The sequence below is a fragment of the Rana temporaria genome, chromosome 3 (genome assembly GCF_905171775.1).
Source record: "Rana temporaria chromosome 3, aRanTem1.1, whole genome shotgun sequence".
NCBI lineage: Eukaryota > Metazoa > Chordata > Amphibia > Anura > Ranidae > Rana > Rana temporaria.
In genome coordinates this window covers 392,878,962-392,901,548 of record NC_053491.1, presented here as the reverse complement: position 1 = coordinate 392,901,548, position 22,587 = coordinate 392,878,962, and the positions used below count along the sequence as shown (strand labels likewise).

General features: G+C 42.8%; 1 protein-coding gene across 2 annotated transcripts in view; it reads left to right on the top strand.

Annotated features, from left to right (window-relative positions):
* The window catches only part of PARVB (parvin beta), a 78,613-nt gene extending 56,947 nt beyond the window's left edge, over nucleotides 1–21,666 (top strand). For both annotated transcript variants that reach the window (XM_040345817.1, XM_040345818.1), the window contains exons 7-13: nucleotides 698–756; nucleotides 4,227–4,246; nucleotides 6,064–6,125; nucleotides 6,217–6,285; nucleotides 6,656–6,757; nucleotides 8,590–8,662; nucleotides 16,034–21,666. In XM_040345817.1, the coding sequence (XP_040201751.1) occupies nucleotides 698–756; nucleotides 4,227–4,246; nucleotides 6,064–6,125; nucleotides 6,217–6,285; nucleotides 6,656–6,757; nucleotides 8,590–8,662; nucleotides 16,034–16,110 (462 nt within the window). In that variant the 3' untranslated portion in view covers nucleotides 16,111–21,666. The remainder of the gene's footprint in view (nucleotides 1–697; nucleotides 757–4,226; nucleotides 4,247–6,063; nucleotides 6,126–6,216; nucleotides 6,286–6,655; nucleotides 6,758–8,589; nucleotides 8,663–16,033) is intronic.
* The last annotated feature ends 921 nt before the right edge of the window (nucleotides 21,667–22,587 follow it).

Genomic DNA, 22,587 nt, shown 5'->3' with positions numbered 1-22,587 from the left:
TAGGATGCATTAAGATGAAAAAAACACAAGGGTTCACAACCCCTTTTAAATTTCACAGCAAATAGCTGCCCCCCTATCGGTGACCTGGCAGCTCACTGAGTAAAGTTAATTGAAGAGAAATTGCTCTGGGAGAGGGAATACGAAGGTGCCGAGTCACTGCTGGGAGTGGGGAGCTTTAGGCCCCTTTCACACTGAGGAGTTTTCCAGGCGGTACGGCGCTAAAAATGGCGCCTAAATACCGAGAGAAAAAAATCCCCTGCAAGCAGCAACTTTGGAGCGGTGAGAGGAGCGGTGTGTGTATACAGCTCCTTCCCATTTAAAACAATGGGAAACCGCGGTAATACCGCCTCTGCAGAGTGGCGCATTGCGGGCGATATTAACCCTTTTATGGCCGTTAACGGGGGTTAATTCCGCACCGCTAGCGGTCAAATCCCACGGCAATTCCCACGGTATAGCGTGGCTATTTTTAGCGCCGCTATACTGCCACCGTGCCTCCCGCCCCAGTTTGAAACGGGCCTTAAGCTGCTGAGAAAAACTTGTAGGACTTCAAGTTTTCCGCTGACTTTGAAATACACAGTTGGAATGAATGCACCAAAAGCATTAAGTGTTGTGTTTTTTTTTTTTAACTTTAAACCTTTGTCTAGATTTTTTTTTTTTTTATGTATTTTGACATTAAATGTTTCTTGTCTTGTGTTAGAAACGTGAAGGGATCCTACAGACAGCCCATGTAACAGAGGAGCTGACCACCACAATGGAGTAAGTGCCGCAACCACTCACCCATGCTTTTCAGTTTTTTTTTTCTGTCGCTGCATGTATCACTTAGTGTGTGGCCCTTGGGACCCCTGCAGAAAGCAATCTTTCTTACCTAGGTGTTTACTCAAGCCATGAAATGCATTCTTTAGAGTGGACTAAAATGTCTTCTTTTTTTTCTTTCCTTACTTTTTTCTGTGCTATCCATCTCATTTTGTGTTGTTTTTTTCTTTCTTCTTTCTTTCCCCTAACCTATTCTAATGGACCTTGCTTAGGTGAAATATCAAATGTGGCACAAGTAATGTTTAAAGGGTCTGTAGAAAGTACAAATGTGAAGGCATTGACTGTAGCAGTCACATGTCATCTATCTTCAGTTTCCACCATCTCCCGTAGTGTGTCTGCAGTCTCTGACCATCTCCTCCTGTAGTGTGTCTGCAGCCTCTGACCCTCTCCTCCTGCAGTCTCTGACCATCTCCTCCTGTAGTGTGTCTGCAGTCTCTGACCCTCTCCTCCTCCTGTAGTGTGTCTGCAGTCTCTGACCCTCTCCTCCTGTAGTGTGTCTGCAGTCTCTGACCATCTCCTCCCGTAGTGTGTCTGCAGTCTCTGACCATCTCCTCCCGTAGTGTGTCTGCAGTCTCTGACCCTCTCCTCCCGTAGTGTGTCTGCAGTCTCTGACCCTCTCCTCCCGTAGTGTGTCTGCAGTCTCTGACCCTCTCCTCCCGTAGTGTGTCTGCAGTCTCTGACCCTCTCCTCCTGTAGTGTGTCTGCAGTCTCTGACCCTCTCCTCCGGTAGTGTGTCTAAGGTCTCTGACCCTCTCCTCCTGTAGTGTGTCTGCAGTCTCTGACCCTCTCCTCCCGTAGTGTGTCTGCAGTCTCTGACCCTCTCCTCCCGTAGTGTGTCTGCAGTCTCTGACCCTCTCCTCCTGTAATGTGTCTGCAGTCTAATAGTTTTCTGCGATATTATGTTCACTAATATTATATGTGGTCTTTTGGTGATAACAAGGTTCGCACCTGAAATACCCCCCCCCCGTCAAGAAAGTTGACCACCACCCATTGACAATGTAATCATTTAATTTTCTTCTCTGTATTGTTTGCCACACAATAAATGATGTTAGCTTTGCTGTGACTGACAGGCTGAAAATGAACGCCTGATGAGCCCGTGGAGCCATTGAGACATGACTAAAATATAATTGCTTTTTAACTAATCTCCAGCCAGCCGCAGCTCTGTAATAATGAGGATTTGATCTTCTGGTGTGAACTAGTTATGAGATCTGCAGGTTGCCAATTGCCGCTGGTTTCTTCATCCAATGTGTGGTGAGGCCACAGCTGGAACCTCTCAGAACAGGAGCTCCTCTTTGCCCCGGACTGCGGGACACAAATAGCGTGGTCGCTGACAGGTCGCATCCGACTCGGGAATCTGTATTTAACTTAAAGAGTTTCGCTTTTCGTTTTGGTAGTTATGAAATTTAATAGCTTCTGGAAAATGGTCATCCATCTGGTGTAAAGAATCAATGTTCAGCCATTTTCTGTGGGATGGGATGTTCTCCAAGTGGCCGTCACTCGACCCGTTATATCTTTTGGCTTGGGTATTCCTTTTTTATGGCCATCATAGCATGTGTTGGTTAACTTAACTTTACCAGTCAATGGAAATATTTATGACAAATCAAGTCTCCTCTCATTAAAGTTCCGCTTGAAGCATTCCTACCCCCCTCCTCCTATGCCACATTTGGCATGCCCTTCTTTTTTATTTTTATTTTTTGGGGGGGGGGGGTGGAGCGGGTACCTAGTTTTGCAGTTCTCCTCTCCCCTCCCTCCTTGCAATCTTCTGCCACAGGTCCCAGAAGATTGCCCGACCATGCAGGATGCACAGCGCGACTCGCGCATGTGCACTCGGCTGTGAAACAACAAGCTGTCACAGCCGGGTGTCCGCAGTTGTAATGCGGCGCAGAGGAGAGGGAGGGAATTGAGGGTTCGGGCGCCGCATCGCTGGATTGTGGGACAGCTGAGTGTTTGTTAAACTTGCTTACTGGGCACATAAACCCCCTTCGTGCCTAGGCGAAATTTCAGCTTCCGGCACTGCGTCGCTTTAACTGACATTTGCGCGGTCGTGCGACGTGGCTCCCAAACAAAATTGACGTAATTTTTTTCCCACAAATAGAGCTTTATTTTGGTGGTATTTGATCACCTCTGCGGTTTTTATTTTTTGCGCTATAAACAAAAAAAGAGCGACAATTTAAAAAAATATATATATATTTTTTACTTGTTGCTATAATAAATATCCCAATTTTTTTTTTTTTTTTTTAAAACAATTTTTTTTCTCAGTTAGGGCCGATACGTATTTTTTGACGTATTTTTGTAAAAAAAAAAAAAAAAAATATCGCAATAAGCGACTGGTTTGCGCAAAAGTTATAGCGCCTACAAAATAGGGGACAGAATTATGATTTTTTTTTTATACTAGTAATGGTGGCGATCTGCGATTTTTATTGGGACTGCGATATTGCGACAGACATATCGGACACTTTTGACACAAATTTGGCGCCATTCACATTTATGCAGCGATCAGTGCTATAAAGATGCACTAATTACTGTATAAATGTGACTGGCAGGGAAGGGGTTAACACTAGGGGGTGAGGAAGGGGTTAAATGTGTATCCTGGGTGTGTTCTTACTGTGTGGGGGGAGGGGGGTGACTGGGGGAGGTGACCGATGCTGTGTCCCTATGCACAAGAGACACAGATCGGTCTCCTCTCCTCTGACAGCACGTGGAGCTCTGTGTTTACACACAGAGCTCCACGTATCTGCTGTGTTACCGACGATCGCGTGTACCCGGCGGACATCGCGGCCGCCAGGTACACGCATCGGCTTCCCAGCGATGCGCCGGGACAGTGTTTACCCGCTGCGCGCCCCCCAGAGGCGCGCACGGGTAATGCACTTTAAATAACGTCCAAAGACGTCCAGTTGGCACCTGAGAGCCGCGCTGTTGACGTCTTTTGTCAATAGCGCGGGTCTCAAGTGGTTAAAAGTCAGCAGCTACACTTTTGTAACTGCTGACTTTGTGTGTTTTATTAAAAGACTGGAACTTCGCTTTAACATACAATGCAAGAAGTTCAGTGTCTTTAACCCTTTATTTAGGACATGTTGTTGTAAAAATCGAATTATGAGATCTTCAAGCACAGTACATGCAGGATTAATTATGACAAACCTATCTCCCCAGTCCTGTCATAAATAAAGGGATCCAAGTAGGATTTTTTTTTAGTGCTGGGTCATCAGAAAAGAGCATTTAAAATGGTAAGCGGAAGTTTTTTTAATTTTTAAGTTCTGCTGTATAAATAAAAGCATGTAACAATTTTGTAAAGTAGGTGTGATCGCAGTTTGGTGGCAAAAGTGAAATTTGTCAGTAATAAAGTGTAATGGTATAAATGGTAAGCTTCTTTTGGATGGCCCAAAACTAACAGTGCTTTTTTTTTTTTTTCCTAGATTGATGATGGGAAAATTTGGTATGTATTATATTTATTGTGAACATTTCTTCTTAAAGCCTAAACTTTTTTTTCTTAAAATGTGATTTTAATGGCTCTTGTTTTACAGATGTATGTTAGATGCCCTAACATACAGCCATACAGAGTAAAATGTTAGCTATTCTTGTGACGCCTGTTTAAAAAATACACATGTATAGCTGCGCACAGGAAATTTTGTTATTAAGGTCAATGGATAAAATGTAGCTGCAGCTACTCTGAGATGTCGCAACAGACCCATTTTGCTACTCTGTATAGCTGTCTGCAAGCATTGGAAGTGTGGAAGGTTTCTGCTGCTGTTTGTGTCAGTTTAGTAAAGATCCCCCCATTTCTTATCCTGGTGATATTTACATGGTATAATAGGGGGACAGATAGCAATAATACATGTTTTATGGGTCTGCTTTGTTTTTTTTTGTTTGTGTGTGTGTTTTTTTATTATTATTTTCTTTTTTCTGTGGTGTGTTTTTTTTATTTATTTATTTATTTATTTGCGATTTGCCTTCTGTTCTCTGCCAGTGACAGGGAATGATGGGGTAATTTCTAAAAAAAAAAAAACACATCACAAAATAAAGACACAATATCGTACACACGATAATTTTTCGTGTTCTAAAAATTATGTTTTTCAGGCTCTAGAAAAAAAGGAAGTTTTTTTTTTTTTTTTTTAACTTGATCATTAAAACGGCCTTGCCTACACACGATCGTGAAAAAAAAAATGCTCTAGCAAAGCGCGGTGACTTACAATACATACAACGGCACTATAAAGGTGAAGTTCCATGCGGATGGCGCCACCCTTGGGGCTGCTTTAGCTGATTTTGTGTTAGTAAAAGACGATTTGCGCTTTTCTGTCTGTTGCAGCGTGATGAATGTGCTTACTCCATTCCGAACGGTAGTTTTACCTGAACGAGCGCTCCTGTCTCATAACTTGCTTCTGAGAATGCGCTGATTTTTCACGTCGTTAAAGCCCACACACGACCATTTTTTTACAACCTGAAAAACGACAACGTTAAAAACGTCGTTAAATAGAGCATGTATGAATTTTTTTTGCCCGTTTTCTAGAACCCGAAAAATGCTCTGGAGCCCACACACGATCGTTTTTAATGACATTAAAAAAAAAATTCATTTTTTACAACCCGAAAAATGATCGTGTGTACGCGCCATCACTCTTCCTGATTTAATCCAAGTTGATAAAAGCAGTTTTACTGCATTTGCACCTGAGCATATGGGCTGCTGGGCTCTGAGGAAGAGGCCCTTGACGCCTCGAAACGCGTAAGCCAGCAGTGATGTACCTCGAACCCCCCTCCCCTACATTCCGGAGTGTGTTCGAGGGGTATTTTACTTCATCGTTTGTGACAAGCCTTTTATCACCATTTGTTTGTGAGTAGTTTTTAGTATTTTTTATTCAATAAATTGTCAAATGGTAGTACACGAGGCTGGTGCGCCTTTCTTTCTCCCTTTTTGTCCTGAGCATAGTGTCTTTGAGTGTTTTTTATGGCTTTTTATCGCACGATTTTGTCGCATTTTATCCTCCCCCCCTCCCCCCCCCTCCTGCCATTGGAGCTCCTGGGCCCACAGATGGGCAAGCGGAGCCCGGTAAATAGTTAAAGCTCACACAGTTTAGGTATGCTGTGTGGATGGGAATACATAGGCAACATATAGTGGGATTTTCTGAAATTTGGCCGCAAAAGTGACAATACACTTTAATATGGTAATCTGCTAGATTGTGTTTTTAGAAACCTATTGTTTAAATATTACAAGGAGTACAGATAAGAAACTCACATCTCCCTTTCTTCCTCTCTGACCAGAGCGAGACGCGTTTGACACTCTGTTTGACCACGCCCCCGATAAACTGAGCGTTGTTAAAAAGGTAAAGAACTCCTCCTCCCATGACTACAGCGTGCTCCCCCACAATAAAAGCGTAGATTGAACAGTTGTGTGTTTTTTTGATTGTTTTGCAGTCACTGATCACTTTTGTGAATAAACATCTGAACAAGCTGAACCTGGAGGTGACCGAGTTGGAGTCTCAGGTAAGTTGGGGCAGACGGTGCTACACAGGGATTGTGTTTTACTGCGTCTTCTAACAATAGAAGTCAATGTGACCCACTGAAACCACCATACTCCATGTGTGGCAGATGGCTTATCCTAACAGTAATGAATTACTCCGTGTGATTGCACTGAGCCATTGAGAGCTTTACAAATCTCTATAGTTAATACAATCAGAAGAATATGGAAGATCAAGCTTTTAATTAATGAGTCGTTTAAAAAATGAAGCAAATGGCCACAATAACTCAAAATCTGCATTCACAGAAAATGCAATATACTTCCTTTTCAATCCTGAAGACTATTCTTTATGCTGTATTACTTTTGCACCCTGTCTTATTCCTTCTGTCCTGTCAGTTTGCAGATGGAGTTTACCTGGTCCTTTTGATGGGACTTCTGGAGAACTATTTTGTCCCTCTGCACAACTTCTATCTAACTCCAGAGGGATTTGAGCAAAAGGTAAGTTCTAGTATGAGATGCATACATACACTTTCATATATGAATGTGTGGCGAACGATATAGATTCACTGGGGCAGATCCACAGAGATCTGCACCGGCGCAGCGTATGGGAGATACGCTACGCCGCTGTAACTTACTTTTTGTTGCTTCGAATCCAGAAAAAATTTGCTCCGTAAGTTACGGCGGCGTAGTGTATCTCTTGCGGCGTAAGGGTGCCTAATTCAAATCGGCGAGTAGGGGGGCGTGTTTAATTTAAATGAAGAGCGTCCCTGCGCGGAACGAACTGCGCATGCGTCTTCCCTAAATTTCCCGCCGTGCATTGCGCTAAATGACGTCGCAAGGATGTCATTGGTTTTGACCTGGACGTAAATTACGTCCATCCCTATTCACGAACGACTTGCGCAAAAAAAAAAAATCAAATTTCAACGCGGGAACGACGGCCATACTTAACATGGCAAGTCTAACTATACGCCGCAAAATGGCAGCTTTAACTATACGCTGGAAAAAGCCGACTAGAGACGACGTAAGAGAATGCGACGGCCGCGCGTACATTCGTGGATCGTTGGAAATGGCTAATTTGCATACTCGACGCGGAAAATGATGAGAACTCCACCCAGCGGACGCCGAAGTATTGCATCTAAGATCCGAAGGCGTACAAAGCCATACGCCTGTCGGATCTAACCCAAATGCCGTTGTATCTTGGTTTGAGGATTCAAACCAAAGATACGACGCGGGAAATTTAAAAAGTACGCCGGCGTACTCTCTTTGTGGATCTGCCCCACTATGTGTATGTCTATTTGTAGACTGATAGATGATGAAAGGAATATTTAGAAATATTGATAGAGGGGGATGGTAGATATCAATGTAGGGAGGGGGATTGACTGACTGAAATTGATGGAGGGTAAAGACACACATTGATAGAGGGGGGAAATGGCTACTAATAGAGCTCAAAGTGTTACTAAACCCACAACAGTAAAATCAGTCTGTATAAGCTGTAAAGCAGGGATATGCAATTAGTGGTCCTCCAGCTGTTGCAGAAACTTGTTGTTTTGCAACAGCTGGAGGTCCGCTAATTGCATATGCCTGTTGTAAAGCATGCTTGTTAGACTGTAAAAAGGTTGTTTAATCCTGTCTTCTCTGATCCTCCCCTTCTTCACTGTCCCCAATCCTTTTCTTCTTTCTTGGGAGGTTGCATGTGATCAGCACGGGGCCAATCAGCACTGTCCAGACAGAGGGTCCTGAACACTCATAGGACAATCGGGGCATAATGAAAACTCCTAAAAGCTTTAACCAGACACTTATTGAAGTCACATGACTGCTAATGAGAAAAAGTATTTGGCAGTTTATATGTATTAAAATAATTGCCATGTTCTGTGTACTGTGGGAGACCAGATATAGTGAATGTAGGGTCCTGGGTTTAGTAATACTTTAACCGATATTGATGGGGAAGGATGGGTATTGATTGGGGGGGGGGGGTTGTGTATTAATGTAGATTGACCAATATGCATAGAGATCAACTGATATTGATGGAGGGCCGGTTCACACCAAAATGCAGTGTGAGAAAGCCACCTTCCCCGCACTGCAGATGGAACGCTCTGCCCTTGGGAGAGCATTTGGTTGCCAGTGAATTGTTAATGGCACCCACATGCATCATCTTGCAAACAGTGCGTTTGTGGACACCAAATTGCATGGTACCTCAGTACTATGCGGTTTGGTGCACTGAGTTCTGAAAAAAAGTAGCGCTTGGTAGGAAAATATTAATTGATTAAATATTGATCAATATAGATGTAGATATACACCTTGTAATTATTTTTATTTTTTTTATTCTGCAGGTTCACAATATTTCCTTTTCGTTTGAACTGATGCAAGATGGTGGACTGAAGAAACCTAAAGCCAGACCTGAAGGTATAAAGTGTTTTTTGTTTCTACAACCTATATAGCAAACTTCTCCGCATAAAGATGTAAACGTGACCCCCACCAAGGTTAGTGGGTGACCTACAAAGTGTGGGGACCCATAGCAACCCAGGACAGGAAGTGATAGGAATTGCAAAATTTTACAGTTGTCCCCAAAACAGGAATCAAGTGAAAATCTTCCATTGGGGGCGACTTTCCCCGACTTGTTCATTCTCCGACTTAGTTGGGGTAGGCAGTACACTTTGGTGGGGGTGGGACAGCCACGCCCTGTGACCTTTGATCTCTGGGAACCTGCCTTTGACCTTTGGGGGAGGTCCCTGTTCCAATTCCTGAGTCCTAGCCATATTCTTCAATGGGAAACCCTAACCCCCTAACCCTCACCCTAACCCTAACCCTAGAGATAACTGTTAAAGGTGGGATTTCTCCACACTATTATGTTTTTGTCAAAGGGAGAGAAAGTGTCAGGAAATCCCCCCCCCCCCCCCCCCCCCCCCCAATGGTAAAACAGACTGAAATCAAGCCTAGCAGGGGTTCGAAACCTTTGCCTGCTCAATCCACAACTAGTAAAGTGTTTTTTCAAGAGTTCTACGTTGAGCCCCATGCACAAAAGCAGAACTGTTGTTATTGATGCACGCAGCAGCCAATCATTCTCTTGAAACCATAAAAATCCACATGCATAGGACATCAAGCAGTGGCCTTCCCCCCCAGAAATGTTGATGAGACGCTGCACAGGGCCCGGTACATTTCTCTGTTCCTGACACCTGTCAGTATTTTGCCCCCGAAGGGGCCTGTGCGCTTAGGAATAAAATTACGCCTTAAATTGGGGTTATTATACTGCCTTTGCACATTGCCTTGAGGTGAAGAGAATTATAAATCAGCGTGATAATGGACTCTGCTTCACAACAAAGCTTGACAAGTCAATTTCCAGGCCTCCTTGAGAGTTACAAACATTACATTTAACGCCATGGCGCGCTCGGATTGGCCTGTGCCTGTTACCATAGTTACGGCACTTTAAGTATTCCTTGCCTGTCAATACAAACTTTAAATCTTGCTCTGAATGTGGAGGTCAGTATTGTAAAAATGTGGAGTTATTGATTTATTTGGTACCTAATTATAGGGTTTCTCTGGATAAAATCCAATATTATCATGCCTCCAAGACTCATTGGCTTCACCCGATGTTTTAGGTATGGCGTAGGCCAAAATCCCAGCTGCCTTCAGGCAAATTACAGTTGGCTCAGGTGTATTATAAATTCCAATTACGGGGCAATGAGGCCGGGAATATTGATATTTTCTTTAGTGTGAATATATTGCTGCTGAAACGTTTATAACATAAAATAAGATTCAGAATGATACTCGGTGGAGGAATCCGGATTGATGTCTTGTATGCATTTCAGTAAATCGTTATCGCAACCTCCATTTGAAAGAACTATAATTTAAGGAAAATGCTTATTGATTTTTAATAAGGAGCTATTGGAAATGACTAAATACAATCCATGTTTTTATCACTTTACCATGTATTCGGAGGGATTCATTTGCCATCCAGGACTTGCAATGCCAGAAAAATGTTCCGTTCCCTCCCTTATCCCATCCATCATGCTGATTGACAACACGGCCTATTCAGAACCGAGCTCTGGATGCTCCCATCCCAATAACCGCCATGTCCTTGTCCTCTTTGGTGTATGTCAGACTTTTTTTCCGTGGCCATATGTTTGAAATGAGTACCAGGACCGGCACACATACTAGGGCCAATTTACACAGGATCCAGTTAACCTATCACCATGTCTTTGGTGCATGGGAGGAAACTGGAGTACTTGGAGGAAACCCACGCTAGAATGCAAACTCCATGTAGATAGTGTCTCGAGTGGGCTTCAAACAGTGAACCACATTGCTAACCATTAAAGTGATACTAAAGGTTTGTGTTTGTTATTTAAAAAACAAAATGTCATACTTGCCTCCACTGTGCAGCTCATTTTGCACAGAGTGGCCCCGATCCACCTGTTCTTGGGTCCCACGGCGGCACTCGCGGCTCCTCCCCGCATTAGATAACCCCCTCTGGGAAGCTCTCTCCCAAGGGGGTTACCTTGCGGGCGCTCCCCGGCACCCGCGTCATTGATTGACAGCAGCGGGAGCCCATGGCTGCGCTGCCATCAATCTAAATCTATTCAATCAAAGCCAGGACTCCGTGGAGAAAAGGACGGCGGGGATGCACCCATTCGGCGCTTAGGTAAGTAAAACGGGGGGGGGGGGGTGAAGGTAAAAAAAAAAAAAACGTAGGTTACAACCCCTTTTAAGCCACTGTGCTTGCGGGGTGTTTTTTTTTTATTTTTTTTGGGGGGGCATTCAGACTTATCTGTTGCCATAACACACAGTGCCCTTAAAGTGGAATTGAACTCGAAAACATACAAAAAAAAAACGGGCAGTATTTTGACAGAAGAGACTTTATAGGTCTCTTCTGTCATAAAGGCTTCTCTCTGCCTGTCGGCATCAATGTACACTAAGGCCTCGTACACACGGATGGACTGTCCGATGAAAACGGTCCGCCAGACTGTTTTCATCGGACATGTCCGCTGCCGGATTTTGGTCTGATGGTTGTACACACCATCAAACCAAAATCCCCGCGTACAGGATACGCAGTGACGTCGCCGCGACGAGCGCGACCCTGGAAGGTCAATGCTTCCACGCATGTGTCGAATCACTTCGACGCATGCGAGGGCTCTCGGCCGAGCGGACATGTCCGGTAAGTCGTACAGACGACCGAACGCGTCCGACGGACATGCTTCCAGCGGACATGTTTCTTAGCATGCTAAGAAACATTTGTCCGCTGGAAACCTGTCCGATCCGTACAGACGACCGAACATGTCCGTTGAAACTGGTCTGCGGACCAGTTTCAGCAGACATGTTCGGTCGTGTGTACGAGGCCTAAGCCATGCATATGGAGCTCAACATACATTTAAGGCACCTCTTTGTGCCATGATGTGACTCCTGTGTGCATGTGCAGGAGTGATGTCGTCACGGCCCCAGCCAATCAAGCTGCTGAAGAAATGGAAGAGGTTGGGTAAAGATGGGAGAGCGGACAGTATAGCGCTGGAGAGAATGTTGGGCGGGTAAGTCTGCTGTAATGTTCTAGTGTGCTGTGTGTACAAGTACATTATGGCCAAGACCTCCTGGGTCCCATTTTAAAAAGAAAAAGCAGAGTTTAATTTTGAATGGCACCCCATAACACTGAACTAAACCTGCATTGCAACACATCACAGCACACAGTGAAGAACTGTCATGAGTTACCTTCCCCCTCCCGTTTTTAGATTGTAAGCTCCATGAGCAAGACCCTTCTACTCCTGAATTGAACTGCGTTGTAATTGTACTGTCCCACTTAATAATGTAAACTGTTGGCGCTATATAAATCCTTAATCATAATAATGAGTTGTGGTACGCTGCTTTGGAAGTAATAGTGCAGATCTGGCTTTAGGCCAAATGAATGGGCTGCACTAACATCAGGGCCGTCTTTAATATGGTTTGGGCCCAGGGCAAACATTTTTTTTGGGCCCCCCTCCAGCTTATTTTGGGCCTGGCTGGTTCACATGTATGTTTGGGCGGTCCTCATTTGTGCAGGTACAGCAGCCCATTGATTTGAATGGGCTGCCATGCCTTTGTTTCCTGCAGAAAAAAGGTGCATTCAGCATTTTAAAAATATAGTTGCCTTGAAATCCATTCTGCTTTTGCACCATGCTACTTACCTGCAGTTCTTGCACACACAAACGCACTGTGTTTTTAAAAGCGTGACCTAAACATCTAAAAATGCAGCAAGTTTGACAGTGCGGGAACTGCAGATAAGTCACAGCAGACAGCAGAATGGACAGACAGTGCTGCATTTCAGTGCTTGATGGGCATAGGTGTGCCGTGTGCGCAGCCTATTACATGAGGCATGCGCTTTTCTTTGCAGGAAACGCAGGCATGGCGGCCCATTCAAATGAATGGGCTGCTGTGCCTGCGCAAATGTGGGCTGCCAAAACACATACATGTGAACCAGCCAGGCCCAAAATAAGCCCATCAAGCAGTTAAATACAGACAGTAATGTCATGTACTCTGAGGCTTTACTCAGCCTGGACTGCAGGTCTGGTCTGTGATTTAAAGAGTTCCTCTATTTTACACATGGCATGGCATGGGGTCCCATGGTGCTAAAGCAGAATGGACAGACGGTGCTGTGACCCCCATGCCATGCCATGTGTAAAATAGAGGAACTTTTTAAAACACTGACCAGACCTGCAGTGAATCATCAAATATTATAAAGACTTTGGGCACACTATACAATTTACAACTTCAATTTACAATATAGATTAGCAAACATTGACATACCTTGAGGAGCAGGACATGAAGAAGTCAGCCTCAGGAAGAGCAAACTGGGGATGTTATAAAATCACATTCTAATTCACTTTTATATGCAAGCAGCACCCAGTGGCAGGAAGGGAGAAGTGTGCGTCTAAAGGGAAGCCAGGGGTGCTGTACATTTTAAAACACTGGGAAGGGAAGCAGTACTGTCACTGGCTGCGTGCTGCTGATGATTTTCAGCCTGATTTGTGGGCAGCACATGGGCTTAACGGGAGGCAGGGCCGCCATCAGGAATTATGGGGCCACTTACACAGCTTCAGGCATGGGCCCCCTGGAGCAGAGAACCGGGATGGGGGGTGCTGCCGCCTGAAATTGAGAAGCAGAGGGGGGGGGGCTGCCGCAAATTTAGAATCCGGGGCCCTGGGGACCTCTGGGCCCTTTAATAAAAAGAAAAAAAGAAATAAAAAATATATATAAAAAAATATAAATATATTTTAAAAAAGAGGTTGCCATCTGGGGCCCTGGGGACCTCTTGGCTCTTTAATATTTTTTTTTTAATAAAAATAAATTACAAAAAAAAGGGGGTTGCCATCCGGGACCTCTGGGCCCTTTAATAAAAAATATATATAAAGAAACATTTATAAAAAAAAGGGGGGGGGGTTGCCATCCAGGGCCATGGGGACCTCTGGGCCCTTAAATAAAAAAAATATATAAACAAAAATAAAAAAATAAACATTTATAAAAAAGATAAAGGGTGTTTGCCACATGGGGACCTCTGAGCCCTTTAATTAAAAAAAAAAAAAAAAAAAATATATATATATATATATATATAATGGAAAAAAAGAAATAAAATATATAAAAAAAATGTTTTTTATAAAAAAAAAGGGGGGTTGCCATCCGGGGCCCTGGGGACCTCTGGGTCCTATAATAATAATAATAAACATTTATATACATACATACATACATACATACATACATACATACATACAAATATTTTTTTTTATAAAAAAAGGAGGGTTGTCATCCGGGGCCCTGGGGAACTATGGGCCCCTGGGGACCTCTAAAAAAATAAAAATAAAAAATAAAAATAATTAATAAAAAATAAAATAAAAATATATTAAAAAATTGTCCCTTTTAATAAAAATATATAATTTTTTTTTTTATTTAAAAAAAAAAAAAAAAAAAGGGGGGTTGCCATCTGGGGTTGCCTCCGGACCCCTAAAAAAAAAAAAAAAAAAAAAAAATTTTTTTTTTTTCAAAGGGGGTTGCTTTGGGCCCCCAACAGTGACAGGGCCCAGGGCACCTGCCCCATTTGCCCTGCGGTAAAGACGGCCCTGACTAACATAACGCACATTAATGTGACATTAGTGCATTTAGCACATTGCAAAGGACCAAATACATCTGAATAGGCTGTTTGCTCAGCTTGCTCATCCTACTGCTAGTAAAGTTTGCTTAATGGGAACAACAGGCCTTGCTACTAGAGGTCAGTGGCCACAACGTATTAGCAGTCTCCTAAAAGGGAAACTATAATTTATATGCTGTTTTTATATCTAATATGTAAATTTGATCAGCTTAATGTACAGGATCTTCTCAGTCTGTTATTATTTTTACTTCTATTTATAGTTTCTAACTATATATGTACATGAGGGAGACCATATTTGTTAATTTATATGCAGCGGTGTGTTACTAACATCCATGCATATTCACCCTGCTGCCAGACGTCTTTTGCTTTGTTTTATTTAAGAGATTGAACTTGGTTGGGGGAAGGGATATGGGATGCCCATAGAACAATTGGTATTTGCCATGTTGGAGCGGATCCAGCTCTACATGGACAAATGGTTTACTCATTTAGTGGTTTATACGTTACACTCTTCAGATGGGATAAAATGGCGGACCCTAATCCTGACAGACTTTTTACCTCAGAACTTTCCCGCCTCTGCACTCTCCCTGCAGATCTTTACCTCAGGACACTTCTCCGGCACATCACTTTTCTGTCAAAGATTAGTACTCATGTCCCGCCATCTTCAGCACACTAGGCCTCACTCTGAATTAGTCCTAGTAGTTTCAATTGATGATCCTGAATAGGCCAAGGGCCCGCAGTACCCTTTTTTTGTGGCTGTGGATATTACTTGAGGAAAATATTTGATGATGGACTACTGATCCCCGCGGTCCTGACTTGCAAATCCTGCACCCTCAGGCTTCATCGATTTGACACAAACTCCACAGTCTCGCCTCTGGCTCTACACCCATCTCCTGTTCCAGGACACCTTTCTATGACCCTGTAAGGAAAGGCTCCCGAGCTCCTCCGCCAAATCCCCCCCCCCCCAGATGGGGGTGTCTCTTCAGCACGCAGTCTAGCACTTCATCCTTCAGTTCACCCGGTCTACTACTCCCCAGCAAGCTGACTGAGGGAATATATAGGAGGCCCGCCCCCTGCCAATCCTAGTTGGGGACTGGTCCGAGCTCCTACATACACCCCATGCCACTCCAACTCTCAGCCCTGCCCCATTTCCAGAACATTCCCACTGGAAACAGGGGAAGCGCCCAAAAGCTGAAGTACATGTCGGTCACACCCACTGCACACTAACCACTCCCTGCCCTCAGATCAAAAACAAACAGGCCTAGCTCGCTGCATAGGCCTGCTTAAATTTACCTGCACTGGTAACTAACATCAAAAACCTACATATATATGCAGGCTCTGTTCCCTGTTCAGTAGTGATACATGGTGACTGTGCTCTATGACTCCTTCCTCTCAGGTCTACCTGCCTGAAAACTGACTACCATTTTATTTCAGCAGTCATTAAAGTACAGTGCCTTGAAAAAGCATTCATACCTCTTTAAATTTTCCACATTTTGTCATAACTTCTGAAGACAATTGTTGGCAGGTGAACTGGCAGATTTATAACTTGACACCTGACAAGTTCTCCATAATAGAGTGTTTTTTTTTATTTTTATTTTTTTAAATAACTATATAGCCATTGAATGCCAGGGATGGTCTATAAAGTGTAAACTGTTTCTGTTTTTCTCTCCTTTCAGACATTGTTAACCTGGACCTGAAGTCGACCCTGAGAGTGTTATATAACCTGTTTACAAAGTACAAGAATGTGGAATGATCTACCGGTCAGAAAAGGCCAGTCTGCAAGTCTTCCCTGTGCCTTATGTCTGCTATCCTAAAAGACCAGTTACTCATGTTGGACCTCCAATACAGAGACTTCCGCAGATCAGAACCACTGCTTTGTACATAACATTTTACTAAAGAAACCATTTTGAACTTGTATATTATGTGGAGCCACGAGAGTCCATATGTTGGGGTATGTTTGCAATCTAGGCTAAGTTCAGATGTAAAATATCAAAGCACAAGAAAGAGCATAGTGTAGAAAGTCTTCTTCTCATAGGTTCAAACCAACTTCACAATGGTGGCTGTGTGCTTTCCAAGCAGTGGATCCATTGCTCTGCTTTTGCTAAATACCAACATTGATGGCCTTAAGTGGAGGTTCCTGGTTTTGTCACACCACTGTAACTCCGTGTCGGTGTGCTCTTTATGGTGCTTTGATCTTTATAGTTGTAGGAACGCTCCTCACTAGTCTCCTCTAAGCTGGATCACTTGGCTTTCTCTCGTTTATGAACATTGGATTTATTTTCCATGTAGACTGCCTTTACTTTATAAGGTATTTCCACCTTTTACATCACAAATTTTACAGAAGAATTGCAAACACCCTCCCCACCACATCGGGCATCGATGTACTTATCTGCTGTGCCAATGATTTTATGCTGCCCACAAAAGCCGGCAAACTAATCTGTACATTTTTTTAAAATTATTATTTTCTGTACCAGGCTACAAAGGCGGTATAGCTGCATATTTCTAGCAATGGCTAACAGTCATTGGGTCAGCTCAGTTGACTGCACTAACCACTGACAGTCTTTTTTTCTTCTTGGGAGTAGAATAGACTGTCATTGGTCAGCAACTGTCATGTGACTGCTAGCCATTGTTGGCAATGTGCTGCTATGCAGCTTCCAGGGCTGTGTATGGAGTATAAAAGTGTATGGATCCGTACACTGGCAGACGTGGGTGGTGAAAGATTATCCGCACAGCAGATGAGTGCAGCATTGATCGTGGGGAGGGTATTTGGGATTCTTAAAATTTTTGGTGTAAAGGTGGAATTAATTTCGAAGTTGTGTTTTTTTTTTTTTTTGGTATGTGTGGGTGATACTGTGTCATGTGATATCACACTTGGATATATTAACATAATGTAGATACTTTTTATATAACTGAATACATTTCTGTCTCATGAGCATACCAGTGGGAGTTAAATATTTATTTCTCCCTAGCAGTCTTCATTCAGAAAGCAACTTCCCGTCTTTTCGATTTCTTGTGGTCTGCGCTTTTTGTGGGGCAGTCTACAACTGGGACAAACGGCGTTGGTGATCAACCCTTGATCTGTCATATTCGAAAAAAATATTTTTTTTATAAAGTGCATCTGTGGTGAGAGAAATGGAAAGAATGATTAGTATTGCTGACCCCCTTCTGAAAATGCTAGTTTTCTGGCTGTGTCTGGTGCCAGTTTCTCAAACCCAGAACAAAGCGTACCTTTCAATTCAAGTCAGGAAAAGGACTGAATTCTTTCTTTCTAGACTTCCCACCATTTCTTCCTATGTTGCACCCGCTGTAAAATACCAGGTATCTGAGCTTGCAGGGAGATACAGAGTAATCTGCTCCGTCATTGGGAGGAGGTCACATGCTTCCTTATTCCTGGAAGCACTGAGCATTTGGCAGTAGCTGCAAAGGAGCATGCAGAGCATTTCCATTGTTTTGATTGACAACTGTGTGAGAGGGTCATTTCCCTCAATTTGAGGAAACCCCTCGCTTCCTGTTAGGTGTGATTGGCTCCCCTAGTCAACAGCTTTCATATCGCTTTAGATTTGACAACCAGTTATGTGTACATAAAGGGAACTTTTTTTTGGACCCTCCTTTTTGATCAGTCTGTGTCCTCCTCAGGGAAGATTCATCCCCCTATTTTTCCTGCTGAGCATTGTCAACAAGACAGAAACATGAGCAATCTTCCATTGGTGACGCCTATCTAAGATGGAGAATCCCCTCGCTTGTTGGAGTTTCCCTCTCAATTCCTGTTGGTTCTCCAAGAAAGGAAATGAAGAGATCTTCCCAGCAGGACACATACAGCAGAAAACAACCTGGCAGAGGGGTTTTCAAAACCTCTATCCAGCGATTTCTAACCCTTTCCTTCCCAGCCTGGCTGTCCTTGGCCTATCCCTTTTTATTTTTGGATTTCAGTTCTTTAAGTCATGGAGACTCGGCATCACTTGGCATTGCATAGGGCAGTCTGCATTTAAATAGTCTGCCTAAGAACACCCAATCCCTCCCACCAGTCATGGTCTGCCTACATTGTTTAGAGATGCATGGAGATCCAATAATGACATCACAGGGTCTTAAGGTATTTAATGAATACGTTTTATTATAAAAAAAAAAGGGAAGAAACAAGGAACCAAGGAAGACCAAATGTAAGCAGATCAAAGTTCTGCATCATTAAATGCCATTGACTTGATTACCCACAAGGTTGTGCATCTCAGCCCAGTACCAAAAAAAAGTGAAGCTGTTTTCTAAGGGTTGAATAACAATGTTGTATATTAACATGAATTAACATCAAACTTACAGCACCAGATTCTGCCCAAAGCTAACACACTACCAAAGATTTCTCATTCCACTGACAGAACTGTTATCGAATTGCGGCTATTTGTTGAGATTTAATGAAATGTTTAATACTGAGTGTCAGTCTCGAATTAATAGACTTCATAGCCATTTATAAGTAATTTGCAAGGCAGATGTTAAAGCTGAACTCCAGTCTGATTAAAAAAAAAAAAAAAAAAACATACCGGTACACCAATTTAATGCAATTCTGGAATCATCAAAATGTGTGTTGTTTTTTTTTGTTTTTTTTTTTGTGAACTCAAGCAGTGCAAGCACCTGAATTTGGATTGGATAGGTATTGGCCTCTAGCATTCCCTGTACAGCAGAGCTCAAACTGGTAAAGGGGAGGGGGGCAGCACTGGGAGCAATCAGGGGTGCTGCATACAAACATGATGACCAGGAACCTTCTACTAGGAAAGAGCAGAGGGATTAGCTCCTTGGCCTGCTGCAGCCCTGTTCTGGAGACGTGACTTCACTAACTAAGTGGTGTCCTCAGCCTGGCTGTACTAAGTGGCAGAGCTGTGTAAATCTCAGGACTGAATGGACAACCGTACAAATCTTTTGCCATGTAAATACCTGTGTGCTTGGTTGTTTGCCTGGAGTTTAGCTTTAAACTTCTAGGAAGTGCACTTATTACAATATAAAGGGTGCTACTGTTGACCTTTCCTCCAGGGAAGGCCAGTTGGCTGGAAATCCCAGGCTTCCGTATTAATGCACAATAAGTATGCAGTTGCTGCATACTTGCATCAGGTCAGTGGTTCTGAAATCTGAGAAATGCATGTCTGGTTGCCAGTCTATAAGGATGATATACAACCCAGTCTGAGTGTCTCCTGTGCCAATGAGCCTATGACGTTCCAATGTGCTTTGGTATTTTTTAGTGTGATATCTATCACTATCCTAGTGCCTCCATGTATGTGGTCCTCTGGCTAAGGGTGCCATGTTGTTTTCTCATAACTAGGCAGCTTTTTTGACCTTCCAGGATTACAGCACTTTATATTACCCTGTAGAAAATTCGGACATCTGAATCAATGTTTTTGGTTGCCTCATTTCCATGAGTCACATTCAAGCCTTCACTGGAAATTGACCATCGAAGGATTTTTTTTTTCTTTTAATTAATGGAGCAAAACAGATGGTTCTTATTTCAGATACTTGAGCAGAGAAATTTGTAGCGGTCATGAAATTTCATTCTTCAAGGGCAGCCATAATAGCCATATGCCTATTCCCACAGCAACAATCTATACTTTAAAATATGTCCATTACACTCAAGTGAATCTTCCTAGTAGGCAGGCCTGGTTAACCAGGGAATTTATTAGAAACGGTTAACATCTTTGTAATGTTTCTAGTGAACTGAGGTTGAATCCTTGACTTTGTCATGGAATGGTAACGACCACCATGTATGGGTGACAAGTACTGGAGCCCCCTGTATGTTAAGAGTACCACGTCCCATCATATTATACATAAAACAAACAAAGGTCCTATTCCCATGAACAAGCCAAACCACAATAGAACACAGGCAGTCCCAGAGTTACGAACGGGCTAGGGACTGTAGGTTTGTTTTCAAGTCGAATATGTTCGTAAGTCGGAACAGCATGCGCAGAACGGCAGAGACGTAATTTTTCGATGTTCTGTCGAAAGAGCCTGCCATCGAAAAGTGGTCGCACATGCGCAGAACGGCAGAGACGTCACGCCGTCTCCCGTTCATAAGTAGGAGTCGTTCGCAAGTCGGATGTTCGTAACTCGGGGACTGCCTGTATGGGACTTTTTTTTTATGGTGCATATATATGAAAATTTGAGTTCATCAAAGAATATCAATTATTTGATCAACTTAAATGATTATATATATACCATTACAAGCCTGGTATTCTACTGTGGTTTGGCTGGTCCATGGGGAATAAGCTTTTTTTATTTTATTTTAAGTATCCTCATTAATTGGGGATTACCTCTGCTGAGACAAGATTTGTAGAGATCCATAGGACTATTAGAAAAGACACCATAGAGCTTAAAGGCACAGTCAATTGATCTCATAATTAATTTGCATTTACTACTGTTTTGTGTTGAAGCCTGCAGAGCATTGCATTTGATATGCACATCACAGGCGTCGTATGGATCTGTTTATGGGGCTGCAGGAAGTGTGGCTAAACTACGGCTTGAAGAAGGATCCATGGGGCGCTCTACAGTAGTCTCTATACCATGATGGCATTTGGGACTTGTAGCGATTTCCATTGAACAATCCCAGACGTTAATGAAATGGCTGCGTGTGGCCCTGCTAAACTGAGATAATTACAAAATGCCGTAGGAAAAATTGCCCCACGATTTATGTAAGTAGGGGTCAGTTTGAGATTTGGGGATATTTTAATGCAACCATGCATCATGTTAATCCCCTAATATAGATGTAACATGAAACATACTCAAAAGTGGATTTAGCCTTTAAATCAACTTGGAGAAAAAAAAGACCTTGCAAGAGTTAAACGTTTAAGCCAGCTTGCTGTCCCTATTCCTCTTTACACATTATATTGCTTTTAGCGCAACCTCACTGAATGGGCTTCATGAATTCTGATTTTATTGACCTCGATAAAGTTTAGATTCACAAGCTTTGCCCACTTCAGGGTGTGCTAGTTTGCTGTATGAAATGCTGTTTTTTCTTTCTTCAAGATGGAGAATACCTTTTTTATATACCTTAAGTATTTATTTGACCTTATTTTGAAGACTTGAACTTTTTTCTGCTGTTTTTTGCAATTTGTGTTTTTAAACTTGAAAGAACATTAAATTGCATGTTGTGCTCTGAGTCATTTTATCGAAATTATACCAAAGAAATGGACATGCTGCATTAGTTGCGTGTGCCTGGAGAAACGTTCTGGTCTGACTGTGTAGACATGTGGTTTGTTTGAGCGTTGGATTAACCTGTACTTGACTTGCTATTTATACCACTTGACTTTTTGTATTAAACATTCTTGTATTTATTTCACATAACTCTTTTGGACTTTTGTTGATAAAGTCACATTTTAATAAATTTATACTTATAACAGTTACAAATGGCCTTGTGTGTGTGTTTTTTTTTAATTAGCTAAAATGAAACTAAGGGAGAGAGAGGGGCAATTTCCCCTCCTCAGTGTCATGTGACTCGGTGTTACAAGGTCTCAGGTGTGAGAGGGGAGCAGGTGTATTCAATGTTGTGTTCTCGCTCTCACTCTCTTATACTGGTCACTGGAAGTTCAACATGGCACTTCTTGGCAAAAGCATGGTGGTAGGAGTGTAATGGTCTGGGGCTGCATGAGTGCTGCTTGCACTGGGGAGCTACAATTCATTGAGGAAACAATGAATGCCAACATGTACTGTGACATGCTGAAGCAGAGAATGATTCCCTCCCTTTGGAGACTGGGCCGCATGATAACGATCCCAAACACAACTCCAAGACTACCGCTGCCTTGCTAAAGAAGCTGAGGGTGAAGGTGATGGACTTGCCAAGCATGTCTCAAGACCTAAACTCTATTGAGCATCTGTGGGATATCCTCAAGCAGAAGGTGGAGAAGCGCAAGGTCTCGAACTTCCACCAGCTCAGTGATGTCATGGAGGATTGAAAGAGGACTCCAGTGGTAACCTGTGAAGCTCTGGTGAACTCCATGCCCAAGAGAGTTAAGGCAGTGCTGGAAAATAATGGTGGTCACACAAAATATTCACACTTTGGGGCCAATTTGAACATTTTCACTTAGGGGTGTACTCACTTGATGAGTTATTTTGAGGGGACAGCAAATTTTCACTGCTATACAAGTTGTATACTCACTAATTTTGTAGAAAAGTGTAATTTCTTCAGTGTTGTCACATGAAAAGATTTAATAAAATATTTGCAGAAAAATGTGAGGGGTATACTCGCTTCAGCTCATTCATT